The 13,284-nt window shown below is 42.9% G+C and overlaps 3 protein-coding genes across 3 annotated transcripts in view; 1 reads left to right on the top strand and 2 right to left on the bottom strand.

The window, feature by feature from the left end:
• The window catches only part of EIF2A (eukaryotic translation initiation factor 2A), a 33,979-nt gene extending 26,622 nt beyond the window's left edge, over window positions 1-7,357 (bottom strand). Inside the window, exon 1 of the mRNA XM_069104748.1 lies at window positions 7,181-7,357. Within this exon, the coding sequence (XP_068960849.1) occupies window positions 7,181-7,208 (28 nt within the window). The 5' untranslated portion in view covers window positions 7,209-7,357. The remainder of the gene's footprint in view (window positions 1-7,180) is intronic.
• Window positions 1-13,284, bottom strand: part of SELENOT (selenoprotein T) — a 143,653-nt gene that overhangs the window by 92,857 nt on the left and 37,512 nt on the right. The window lies entirely within an intron of this gene.
• On the top strand, window positions 7,714-11,114 carry SERP1 (stress associated endoplasmic reticulum protein 1). Its single transcript, XM_069104749.1, has 3 exons — window positions 7,714-7,913; window positions 8,019-8,094; window positions 8,547-11,114. The coding sequence occupies exons 1-3, from the start codon at window positions 7,830-7,832 to the stop codon at window positions 8,585-8,587; spliced, it is 201 nt and encodes a 66-aa protein (XP_068960850.1). The 5' UTR covers window positions 7,714-7,829; the 3' UTR covers window positions 8,588-11,114.

Below are 13,284 nucleotides of genomic sequence, written 5' to 3'. Positions count from 1 at the left end.
TTACATATCTATACACACCTATTTATGTCTAATGGTAACCATGGGGGGATGGGGGGGGGGAAGAAATTGACATGATCATTTCAGGTGAAAGAAACAGCAAGTTGTACACAGTATATTTGCAGTTTCATATACAATAATCTTTTTTTATTGTTCTATGTTATGGGAATGCTTGTTTTATTCCATAAATTAAAAATAAAAGAAAATCTAAGGAAAGAAAAAAGAAAGATAGTAAAGGGTAACGCCAGAGCAGAGTAGTGAATGAGTCAGTTTATAGGATTTTACACAATCCTGGCCATAGGAAATTTAACATGATTGTTGTTTTAATATTTTCAAGTCACAAGGAAAGAGAAGACTTACATTCTAAAAACATCCTAACAACACAATAAAGTTACATTCTATAACACTAACCTACTCAGGGTAGGTAAGCCATAATAATAGGCAAAAATAGCCTTCTTCCAGATTCATTTACTTTTTCTTCAGAAACAATTTGCTACAGTATCCTGGAATCAGGAAACCTAGCTTTGAGTCCTGGCTCTGACATTTAGAAGCTGTGTGGGTAACTATAATTTGTTTCTGAGTCTTGGTTTCCTCATCTGCAAAATGGGATTGCATTACTTATCAAAGAGGTGGTGGTTTTTTGTTTGTTTTGAGGAAAACTTTATAAAGCTTAAAGTGTTATTTAAATGTGAATATCATTACCATTGATTGTGACACCCATGATCACAACCAGCTTGGTCCTCCAAGATCCATAGGTCACTTAATTAGCTGCACATTCCTTGCTCAAGTAAAAGGAGTTGTGTCCCAGAAAGCAAATGGAGAAAGGCATAACAAAACTTTTAACTAGAGAGTGTGTGAATAAAAAAACAAATGAAAAGCAACTTTAATTCCTTATCTTTCCTACCATCCATTGTGGAAACTGGGATTGCCCAGAAATCCTAGCTCTCAACCTATGGGAGAGAGAAACAGCCGAGGTGAGGATTTCCCTTCCTACTATGCTGGAGTTCAAAAGCTCAAGCAACCACCAGACTCTGATTCCACTTCCTTTTTCTGGTGAAGGAAATTAACTACTTTTTGGTCCACAAGACTGAACTCAAACTTTTTAAACCTACAGTGGCACTTGTCCCTCACTGAGACACAGTACTGTTTCTATCGAAAACCAGGTCAATACACAGTTTTTTCATTAAAACTACAATTCTTGTTTTTGAAAATAGCAGGTTCAAATTAAGTTTTCGATAGTTCCATAGGTCCAGTTTTACCTACAAAATACTACAGGAAAAGCAGAAGGTAACCTAGTACTGATTAGGCCAAAACCTTTTTTCCCCCAAGATAAAAAGAGTTTCTCTAAGAAGCACCACTGAAAAAAGGACTGGAAGGGTCTTACAGACCAATAATCCAATGTTCTCATTTTACAGATGAGGAAACTCACTAGGTTATTTTTAAAGGCTAATAAACTTCTTGTTTATTAATGGCCATTAAAAGGTTATACTCCACTGGAAACAGAAACATACAGCCACAACTTGGAATTAAATAATTTGTCAGTTTTTCCCTAGATACTTACACTGTTAAAAATAATTATTTTTTCTATGTTTCCCTATATAAATAAAAGCTCACTACAAGAATGTGTCACAATGTCATTTCTAGATGACTAAATTTCTGTTCAGGATTATCTAAAACTTCTGAGTGATCACAGTTTCTAAACATATTGACCATTTCCACACAATATAATATAAGCCACATAAGCCTTTGTTAAGGTGAATGATAAAAGCCAGTTTATAATACAGAATACTCCTCATTTTATGTTGAAAAGCAGAAGAAAAAAATCTGTTTCAAAAGCAACTTTAATAGCAATAATAAATATCTTATGTTTATGTTAATAGACTCAGCTGGATTAGATGAGACTGAAGCACATTTGCATAATGCTTATTACATATTATTAACTCACAGTCTCTATGTTATCCAAGATTTTTGATGGTGGCATTTTCCCCCAGACAAAAGTGAGTAAACATGTACATTTTATGCCATTCTACAGACTAGGGAGAAAGATTCTAGAATACACAAAGTATTTTTAATTATATCAGCAAGTGACCAACTGGTATAGATGGATTATATTTTAGAGAACAGAATTCTGAATTCTCACACAATTGTTACATTATGTGCTGCAGCTGTGGAGTACCTATGTTTTATGTAGGAAATTATTTCAACCTGTCCTAAAAATAGGCAACTGCTGTTTTTAAACAAGTTGCTAAACAAAACAATGTTTCCCCATATTTAAGTTCTATTCAACACTGGCAACAATATATGTTTCCACTTCCTTTCTGGCAGAGGGCCCTAGGTCAGGTTTACTTTGGCCACTAACTCAACTCTAGACGAGATCTTCTGGTCCCTGCAACCCAAGTAAGTTTCTAGTAATGTTTATGAAAATTACCAGCTATACCATTTACCCATTACGTGTTCTTAGGCAAATCAAATTCTGTGCCTCAATTTTTCTTTTTTTGTGTGCCTCAGTTTTTCTATCCATGAAACAGGGCTAAAATAATGTGATAACTGAAGATCCAAATAAAGTACTTGAGGAAAATCCGAAGAGGCAGATTAGAGAAGACTTGGTGGAGACGGTGGTACTTAAGGTGGGCCTTGAAGGAAGGAGATGGTGGTACCTACAGTAGGCCTTGAAAGAAGAAAGGATTTCAACTGGTAGATAAGAGACAGGAGAAGGCAAAGAGAAGGAAAGGAGAGCCCAAGGAGCTCGGTCTGGCTGTGTATTACAGAAAGGGAGATCATGAGACACGAGCCTGGAATGGCAGACTGGAGCCAGATTAAGAGTTTTTATCCTATCTCCTGGGCAAAAAAGAACCACTTTAAGGTCTTTGAGAACCCACAAGTGCATGAAAAAAAAGAATTTCGCAATTGTATGAACAACGGCCTTGAGAGGGAAGACTAGAACTAGGAGACCACCAAATTTTAAAGAAAGCATCTATGTTCTCTGCCTCTGTTTCCTTTTCTAAAAGAGGCATCTATGTTCTCTGCCTCTGTTTTCTTTTCTAAAAGAGGCATCTATGTTCTCTGCCTCTGTTTTCTTTTCTAAAAGAGGCATCTATGTTCTCTGCCTCTGTTTCCTTTTCTAAACTCTTCCTTCTTTTTGTGCTCTTAATTTTAATTGAGATCTTCTAGACATGCCCATCAGAATGTTTTAAAGCTTAACGTGCTCAAAAACCAAGTTTGTTTTCCTCTCCAAATGACCTTTGGTCTTCATTCTCATTGTTAATGGTTTCCCTTTGCCTACCACTTACCAAGGCTTAGAAGCCAAAAACTGGGAAGTCAGTTTTGTTCCCTCAAATCAATAACAGATATTAAACATCTCATTCAATTACATGAGATATGTATAATAATAGATCTTGATGAGACACTGTCATCCTTACATCCACTGACCAAGTCCAACCTGCATAACATCGTCACCTTTTTGTTCCTACCCATTACATGGCAACTTAAACTAATGAAGCTGGTTCCTAATAAGTTCCTTGGTCTCTCTGATTCCAAGCCATCCCCAACAATATGGTTCTAATTATGTTACCCTATCCCCAAAACTCCACTGGCTCCCCATCAACTATAGAATAAAGTCTATCCCCCCCTCCCCCATTCAAGGGTATCCTCTTCAAGTCTTATATTCCACTCTCCTCCTTTCAAGCCCTCTAAATTCTGCTATTCCTTGGTTTTCTTGCTTTTGCTCATGCTGTTTTCTTGTAATGCTTTCCTTCTCCACCTGCCAAAATCTTGTCAAGTATCTTTCACCTTAAAGGTCAAACTTAAACAGTGTGTTCCCCCACCCCACCCTAATAATACCTCATATTGGATCTGTTGAGAGTTTATCAGGTACACATATATGGACACAGATAGGAACTGGACCAGGAATCTCACTTGTATAGAGGGAAAGAACTATCATTTCTGGGTGAAAAACTGACTAAAAGGAACATATGTAGGTATGTATGTATGTGGGTAGGTATGCTCCCCTTTGATGAAGACACCATTCATTGGGAACAAATATTATTCTCTCCTTTATAGACTAAGAGAGTAAGGTAAGTGGCCTGTAGATCTGGAACAAGAGTGGAGGTCATCCAGTTGTCAGGACAATGCCCTTCTTAGTGGGTCTCATCCATGAAGCTGTCCCTGAGCCCTCCCATCCATTAGCCAGTGCTTCCAGAGCACTCTGCACAGACATAAACACAACCTTAAACAGTCTCTTGTATTTTCCCTAACAGACTTGTTAGTGCATAAGTGCTCTAACTTTTTATCTGTCTTATTGCTAGCATTTATATAGCTGCTTGAAGGTTTGCAAAACACATGACAAACTTTATATTGTTTTTTCCCTACAACAAACTCTCTGAACAAATTATTACCCTCATTTTACAGATGAGAAACTGAGGCAAAGATTATGACTTCCATATGGTCACACTAGTGGTAAGTGTTTGAAGCAGGATTCAAAAGCAGGTGGCATATGATTCCAAGTCCTCTATTATCATTCTGGCCCTTACCAGAGAATACTGAGTATTGAAATGCCAGGAAGAAAGGGTTAGAACTGTGCTCCCTTTCAGATGCTGTTCTCCTGGTGCTGTTTGTTGACTTTTGCTTTTTCAATCAATTATCCTGAGCCTGTTCCAAGGGTATCCACTTATTTCCTTCTAAGTCTTATTTCTTTGCCTTCTGCAGGCCTCCTCTCTGGAAAATACCCCCAAGTGCCCAGTTTACTACACACTATTCGTATGCCAAAGAGTGCCCACCCCCTGTTAGAGTTGACAGATTCTCTCTCAATTTTTAAAAAACCATTTACAAGGAATTCAATCTTTAAAAACAAACATCTACTGCATACTGGGCAGCTGGCATTTATGGAGGCAGTGACAGCAGATCCTGAGAGCTGGCCTTGAAGCCAGGGTGACCCAGACTGAAGTCCCACATCTTACCCATCCCATGTGAACATGTGAACGAACCCTGGGCAAGTTCCTTCACCTCTCAGTGCTCTAGATCAGAGGGGCCCAACTAGAATGCAGTGGGATCCCTCAGCTAGAAAAAATCTAACTGGGAAATGTTTAACAAAATGAATATACAACATAACATGATGTTAGTTTGTGGTTTTCTAAGTCAATATGTGGCTACAGGGATCTGTTCCATTTGTGTTTGATGCCAATGCTCCAGAAACAAACGACTCTCTACCATATGCTGCAGTTAAAGTGCTCGACTACACTAGCAGAGGAAGATCTCCCTATACTAATGAAATCATAGATCAATCTCCTCTCCCTACCTTTCTGTGCCAGGAACTACGGGCAAAACAAAGGGCAACCAGACCAAGTTCTAACCCACTGAGACTTGAAATTAAAGGAGGGCAGTGTCCAGAAAATTCTGCTGCCAGCTAAAATACTCAAGAGAAAAAGAGTTCATGCTCTCGAGTCAATGTGAAGTAACAAAAAAAGCAACAGATTGGGAGTCTTAAGACCTCATGTTCCCAGCCCCTCTCAGCTACCTGACAGCTGGAGGACCTTGAGTAAATGTGGAAAGCAAAGAATGTGGGCCCTTTGGCTACTGATCCGAGGTTCTGTTCTAGGCCACAAACCCTGCCTCTACTCCCACAGGTTCAGTTCTTTCAGTGTTTTTCTATTTCGGACCCCACTAATATTGAGGTTAATTAATATTATTCTAGAATAACAATTGCACTTTAAAGTTAGAAAACTACTTTGCACTGTCTCATTTGACTCTCACAAGCCTGTCAGATTTTAGCTATTATTACTCTCATGTGGGAAGTGACTTCCCCAGAACTTAACAGCTAGTGGGTGAGGCAGGACTGGAATCCAAGTCTGGCACTCAATCAATGATGTCTCAACTTAAACTACTTGAGAACAGAGGCTCTATCTTTTCTATCTCAGTATGCAGAAGAACAGGAAACCCAGAATAGGAGTCATTTAACAGTAATAACAGTTGATGCTTAATTAATGCCCCTAGGTTGGTTAGGTACTTTTCATTTGTTATTTCACCTGACCCTAAGGAGCTTTTGATTCTTTTTTAAACATAAAGAAACTAAGAAAGGTGACCTAACCTGCCCAGGATTACATAGTGTAAGGGTCTTAAGTAAGATTCAAACCTATGTCTTCTGGATTCTAAGTTCGGCACACTATAAATATTTGTTGAATAAATTTACTCATTCTTCACCTCTAACCTCCAGTTTCTGAAAGCTGGAAGGACCTCGTGGATAGAGAGCTGGCCTCCAGTCAGAAAGATCTAAGCCTGAAGCATACCCAGGGTGTGTGACCCTGGACAAGTCCCTAAACCTTTCGGTATCTCTGCAGCACCAGATCCAGTACCAAACCCCACAAGGAATGAAATCAAAGGTCTGGCCAGGACCTCCCGTGCGTCTGCAGGACAAACCACGTCCTAAGAGTCCTGACCACAAATAGCTTTCCTGTGGCCGGGCTGACCCCGAGAGCTTGGGAGAGCTGATGCAGCCATCCTCCCCCACTCGGTCCCCGGGACACAAAGCGGACCACAGTCATGGGGGGTGGAGGGGAGGGGGCGGTCTCTACTTCCCTCTCTACTGCCCAAGTCCCCCTGGCTTCCTCCGAGTCTCAGCTCCAATCCCGCCTCCTACAAAGTCCTGCTGGATCTTGGTGCCTTCCCTCAGAGACCCCGACCCCACCCCCACTCCCACTGGAGGATCGTGTCTCCCTCATGTGCGTAAATAGTTAATTAGAAGAGACAGCGAGCTCCCGGAGGACAGCCCTGCGGGTGCTCGTCTCTTTCCTTCCTCTTGCAAGTACACAGCAGGAGCCTAATGAATGCCTGCGGGCAGGCCCGGGTCTTTCCACGTGCCCCTGGCTGTCACCCAGGGCCAAGGATCTCGGGGAGGCTACGTGTACCTAAGCCTGGCCCAGCCCCGCAGGGCGGGGAGAGCAGGGGGAGGGTCCCCGAGACCCGGCCCCGCTGCCCTCCCCTCCCCACCCACCCTCTGCCCAGCTCCAACCTCCTCGGAGCTACCGCGAGCCTCACTTCCGAGTGCCACGCGACACGGGGCGGGAGCGGCCCCGAATCCCGGCGGCGCCGACCACGCGGCGGGCGGCCCCAACCCCAAAGGGCCCTCAGTCGGTGCTCCAGCGGAATCGGGTCCACGGCCCCCCAAGCCACAACGGTACCCAGGACCCACCTGCCAACAGCGGGCTGGAGGGCGCCATCTTGTCCCGGAAAGAGATCTCCGTCCGTCCGGTGGGCCGGGTCAGAGTTCACGGGGCCGGGGCCCGGCCCCTGCGGGACCTACACGTCCTCGCTGCCGCGGAGGAGACGACGTGGTTCTTCCGGAGCGGCGGGGCGGGAGGAGGGCGGGGCGGCCCCTGATAGGCCGGGGGAGGGGCGCGGGAAGGCCCCGCCTCCGGCGGGCTTGGCGGCCGCCTGCGCACTTCCGCGAGGCGGAGCCTTCCCAGTGCTGACGTTGGCAGCCGGACGCCTCGGAGCAGCGCAGAGCCGCCTCTACAAATTCGACCCGTTCCAGCCGGCTTCCCCTTTCTCCTCGGCAGCCTCGGGTGCGGCCCAGCGGCCCTTTTCCCGAAGGCGCGGCCCCCGCTGACAGCGCGCGCGCGCGGCCTCCCCTCCGTGTCCCGGCGCGGCGGCTCTCGCGGTGACAGCCGGAGCGGAGCGCCCCCCGCCCCCCTCGGCGCGCACGCGCACAGGCTCGCCAGCGGCCGGCCGGAGCTCGCGCCCGGGGGCCCCCAGTTCTGTGAGCGCGGCGGAGGTAGCGGTAGCGGCAGCGGCAGCGGCCCCGGCGGGGCGGCAGCGGGCACCGGCCGCAGGGAGCCAAGATGGTCGCCAAGCAGCGGATCCGTATGGCCAACGAGAAGCACAGCAAGAACATCACCCAGCGCGGCAACGTCGCCAAGACGTCGGTGAGGAGGCCGGCCCGGGCGGGGGGCGACGGGCGGCGGGCGGGGGGGCGGGAGCCCGGACGCGGGCCCGGGGCGCCACTAACGCCGCGCCTTCTCCCCTTGCAGAGGAACGCCCCCGAGGAGAAGGCGTCCGTGGGGCCCTGGTTGTTGGCGCTCTTCATTTTTGTGGTTTGTGGCTCGGGTAAGTGTCGCCCACTCGTGTCCGCGGCCTGGGGCGGGGGATCCCCCCCTCCTGTCGCGATGTGTCGCGAGCTTGGCGGAGCTCAGAGCCGGCGGAGCCCTGATCCCCGTCTGTCGGCGGCCGCCGAGCCCCTTTATGTAATCCAAGAGACAGACCCCGGCTTCAGTGGCACCGCCGTGGTTCCTCCCAAACGCGGTGTCTTAAAATTGGGGGGTTCGGACCCGGAACGGGCTTCGGGCGGTTCTAGACCGACTGGGGCCCCCCTTTTACAGGTAACGCCGCTCAACCAGAGAGAAGTGGAGCGGCGTGGCCGGTGGTAGTAGACCGGGGGCCCCTCCTGCCTTGCCCAAGAGCCTCGTAGGAGTGTGCAGTTTGTGAGCCCTTCAAGTGAACGTAAGCCGTGATAGGTTTGTTTAAAGCATCGTTTTAATGTGTCCCTCTTCTCCTTACAGCAATTTTCCAGATTATTCAGAGTATCAGGATGGGCATGTGAAGTGACTGACCTTAAGATGTTTTCATTCTCCTGTGAATTATAACTTGAACTCATTCCTGATGTTTGATACCCTGGTTTAAAAACAGTTCAGTAAAGCATCCTGCCTCAGAATGACTCTCCATGTCATCCTTCATGTGTCATTCCAAGGTTTCTTCACAAGTCATTCCAAGTTTTCTAGTTCATACCACAGTGCCTTGAAAAGCACCACATGTATAAAGCAATAAAATTTGATTGTTGATCTACGATGGTGGACCCGACTTATTCAGTCCAGTTTAAATTCTCGTTTTATGTGATTCTGAAGACTGTATGCAGTATAGATACCTAGATTAAATCTGTATAGACAAAAAGTCTTTTTGATTTTTGTTTGCCCTTTTATGTATAAATGCAGTTAGTCTTAATTTAAATTTGGAAACTGATTCTTATATAGCAGCTAGGCACTTTATTGCTGTCTTGTGAATGGAAAGCACATTCAGTAGGTAAACTTAGCAGTGCTGTATCATGGTGCTTATAAATGGAACACCTAGATGTAGTTAGCCTAGTTTCCCTCCCCCCCCCAGCCTTTGGCACCTGAAAATGAAAAGGCTTTCACAGTGATACTACAGAGGGAGATTCTTAGATCCAGAACGTTTATTTAATAATAAGATTATTTACTTTGACACTACCTTGGATTTCACATGGTTGAATAAACTAACCTAAGAGGCCATAAAAAAAAAACCAACCTGATGAAACATTCTGTCACCTCCTTAGTTACTGCAATTTCTTTGAGGAGATGATATAGTAGAACCTGTCAACGATAGCTTGTAAGTGTGCTGTGAGTGTCTCCTGAATTGTTTACGTCGACTATTAAGGGTATTCACCACAGGTTAGGATTTGCAAGTTAGCCCATACTAATTAAGCAGTTCACTATGGCATGGCTTGGAAAATATGTATTATGGAAATTCCACTACTCATTTATCAGGTTGTGACATGCTGTTGAGTCCAGCTGTGCCTTAGACCTCATAGCATGTTGATAGCACTTTCAATACCAAAAAAAGAAAAAAGGCACACCAACTAAATTAAGATCAACTTTAAGTCTACTTTTTTTTAGACTTAAGATTAGAATTCCCCCATGAAGATATACATATATAAAGTTGTATTGACATTTTGTTACAAAATACATTGGGCTTAATCTTTAGTATTCACCTTGAAGTTTGGAGATATGATACTTGACATTAAATTGCTATCAGTTAACTTTTCCTGTTACATTGAGGTTGGGAGAGGGAAGTAAATTTTGAGTTTAAGAAAAAACCTAGCCACTTTCTCTCATTGATTGTAGTTATACGCAACCAGTGGGCAGAACTTGGCTTGTATATTAATGAAAATGGCATATGTGGTAAATATGGAAGTGGCTTTTACTGCTTCCTAGCCCCTCACTTTGATAACATCTAGACAAGGCTATAATGATAAATAGTTGACAGGCTTCTCTTAACTAGCTTCCAATCTGTTTAACCAGAGGCAGTTAAAGTAGCAATGACGCTGATAGTGAAGGTTTAACAGAGGTAAGGAAACTACTCTTGTCTTTTTAAAAGAATAGGAAGGCTGCAAGTACTGGTGTTTAGCTGAGGTAGGTAGGATTCTACGTCCTTCATTAGTTGTATTTTTGCCACTTCAGTTAACATAACCAGGTCCCTGTTTGTCATTTGAAGATAAATGCCTTGGTTAACAGATTCTCCTGTACGATAAAAATGCAAATTTTTGCCCTAAATTTGAAGCAGGTGCCTTAATTTTGTTTTGAGTCAAACCATTCCATTGCAAATTTTTTCTTGCTTTAGTACAGTTGGCTTCAAATAAGTATTTTCTGTTTACAGTGTCTTATTGACTAAATTGACTGTTAAATTGGTGTATAAATTAGTCATTTCACATCTGTAAAAACTCCATTCCCTTTGTATTTACATGTGTAATTTACCCATCTTATGCATTTTATATTAAGCAATTTATGCATGTTTGGTTAAATTAAAATCTTGTGCGTTTTGATTGGTTTGCCCCAATTAAAAATAAAAATGCCCTCAATATTTGATGCTTTTGTTAAAGGAAAAAACAAAACCTCATTTAAATGTCTAATTATTAGATGATAATATGCTTTGTATTACACTGTTTAGATTAAAGGAAACATTACTGCTGAGGCTTTGGAATAGATGTAAGGAATAAGTTGGAGAGTGCATATTGATACATGTACAGTATGCTTTTAAAATTGTTTAAATGCTTTCCCCGTATAGAATGTGCCCCTCCTTCACTGTATTGTCTTCATCTATGGAAAACATAACTTCCTATTCCTCTTCTTCTTTCCCCCCTACTGAATTCTATGTTCTATCTAAGGATGTCGGTCAACAATACAAAATTAAATAGTTTATGAGATTATCAACATCTCATTTTCTAACTTTTAGTTGTAATAAATTTCAAGGGGATAACCACATTATTTCATTGTATGCACTTGGTTGTATATAATACACCTCAAAATAAAGTGGTTGTTGAGTAGGTTTGGAAATAATTCTCACTGTTTGAAGATTTTGACTGTAATGGAATTCATTGTAACAGGCTTTGACCTGTATTAAAGGAACTTGGTGTACTTGATTTTTGTGAGGGCCATGGGATCTTAAAACAGAAACTTAAGGGACTTTTGTTACAATACAGGTTATGTCCAATTCTTGCATTCACTGGGCCTTGCAGAAGGGCTTTTTGAGCAAATGAATTTTATGTGCGAGTCCTCTAAATTCACTATGAAGATATGGTTGGCTATTAGCAATATATCTCTTCAAGAGTGTACTGCTCCGGCAAATTCTGTTTGAATAATCTGTTGTACCAGTCAGTAGGAGATAATTGCTAGATGCAGTATTACCAAAGAAGATAAAACGGGTACAATCCTTGAATGAAAAGAAAATGAACTAGAGGTTCCAATTTATAAAATGATCAAGTATATGTGACTGAACACTAAGGTAGCAAGTTTCATTTTTTTCTCTGTCACTTATTAACTATGATCTTGGGCATGTAGGAGATTGCAGCCAAAAAAAGAAATTGTTATCATTAGAAGGCCAAAGCAATCTGGAGTGTTTATGGATTGGCTAACTTTTTAAAACTTATCTGCAATTTCCATCAGAGGGATGAAGTGGAACCCTTTAGTGATTGAAATACAAATCCCCAAGTAGCGCTTTTAGGTTCAATCAACCAAATGAACAGGAACTATAAAAGACTTTAGACAAATAAGAATTTTCAGTAAAAATCTGAAAGTACATATGCTATATTTTAGTCTTGCTACACTTTGATCAGATTATCATTAGTTAAAGAAACCCTTTTTAGAACACTGGATTTTCCTTAACAGCTTGGAGTACAACTTCCTAGAATAAGGGGAATAGTATCTGATTTACTGGAAGCTAGAAAAAATTAAGAAAATTTCATGTTTCCTGTATGCCCAAAACTGCTAGATGCTGGAGATTTAATACAAAAATGATACAGTCCTTTGTCCTAAAGGAGCTAAGATTCTTCTGGAGGGGACATGTACACGTGCAAAATGAGTATAAAGTAACCTTGAAGGAGGTGGGCACTAGCAATCCAGGCAATCAGACATGTTAGACAATGAGATTTTTCTAAGAGGTAGAAGCAGGAGAGTACATTTGGGGCCTGAGGGGATAACTTGTGTAAAGATGAAAGACAAAATGGAATATTGAATGAGGGACAATTTGGCTAGACCAAAGAGTTGCTGATGTGGGAAGTAACATGAATAAGGCTGGAAAGTAGGTTGGGAGCCTGGCTGTGAATAATGAAAATGGAAATTAATGTTTGACTCTGTAGTTTGAATCCCTTATTGAACAGGGCAAGAACATACTTAGATCTATCTGAGTGATAGTGATCTTGGTTTGGCAACTGTGTTGGGGACGGCTTGAAGGCGGGAAGGGTGAGGTAGAGAGAACACACAGGAGGCCTTCACAAGATCCTGGTAAGGAGTAATAACGATCTGAATGATGGTGGTGGCACTGAGTTAAGGGGACGGGTGTGAGATACGCCAGGAGTAGAATCAACTTTACGTCTTCAGATGAAGTCCCTCAGCTCCATTTCTACATCACCAGCTGCATATTGGGCCTTTTGAAGTGAAATTCCCATGGGCATCTCAAGTATATCTCCAGAACAATTCATAACTTTTCCTCTAAGCCCATCTTTCCCATGCCCTGATCTCTAAGGGCACAGCACTTTTCAGACTTCTAAGCTCAGAATTTCAACACCATTGACTCAGTGGCATCTGGACATGTATCCAGCCCTTTGCTGTCTTGTTTGTACCCTCACATTTCTCCCATAGGTCCCCTGCTCTCCACTCACACCACAACCACCCCACTTCAAATCTTTATCATCTTTCTTGGATGACTTCACTATCCCAAGTAGTCCCTCCCAAGCATCTTGCACTCCAGTACATCCCCTGCATTGAAAAGTGATTTTACTCAGCAAACTCCCATTGATGCCCTATGATGAGTGTCATCTCCCTTGTTTGGCAGTTAAAGCTCTTTAAAACCATTCTCCTTCCTGCCTTCCCAGTCTTATACTTCCATCCATTCATGTGTTCTATCCTATCCTTCATGCACAGGAGAACTCGGGTAAATGTTTAACAATCAGCTCTCCAGAAAAAAAAGAAGACACATGTTTAAATTTAATCTGTATTATTAACATTTTCT

The sequence above is a fragment of the Petaurus breviceps genome, unplaced genomic scaffold, assembly GCF_028583685.1.
Source record: "Petaurus breviceps papuanus isolate PSGF00001 unplaced genomic scaffold, PetGlider_PUasm1.0 688, whole genome shotgun sequence".
NCBI classification, from domain to species: Eukaryota; Metazoa; Chordata; class Mammalia; order Diprotodontia; family Petauridae; genus Petaurus; species Petaurus breviceps.
The sequence above is the reverse complement of the archived record's forward strand: the minus strand, read 5'-3'. Positions and strand labels throughout refer to the sequence as shown.

Bases quoted from the DNA above. Each gene is read 5' to 3' on its own strand.
- SERP1 (XM_069104749.1), top strand. From the start codon at position 7,830: ATGGTCGCCAAGCAGCGGATCCGTATGGCCAACGAGAAGCACAGCAAG. The intron at 7,914-8,018 runs GTGAGGAGGCCG...CTCCCCTTGCAG, and splicing joins GCAACGTCGCCAAGACGTCG to AGGAACGCCCCCGAGGAGAA. The intron at 8,095-8,546 runs GTAAGTGTCGCC...TTCTCCTTACAG, and splicing joins TTTTGTGGTTTGTGGCTCGG to CAATTTTCCAGATTATTCAG.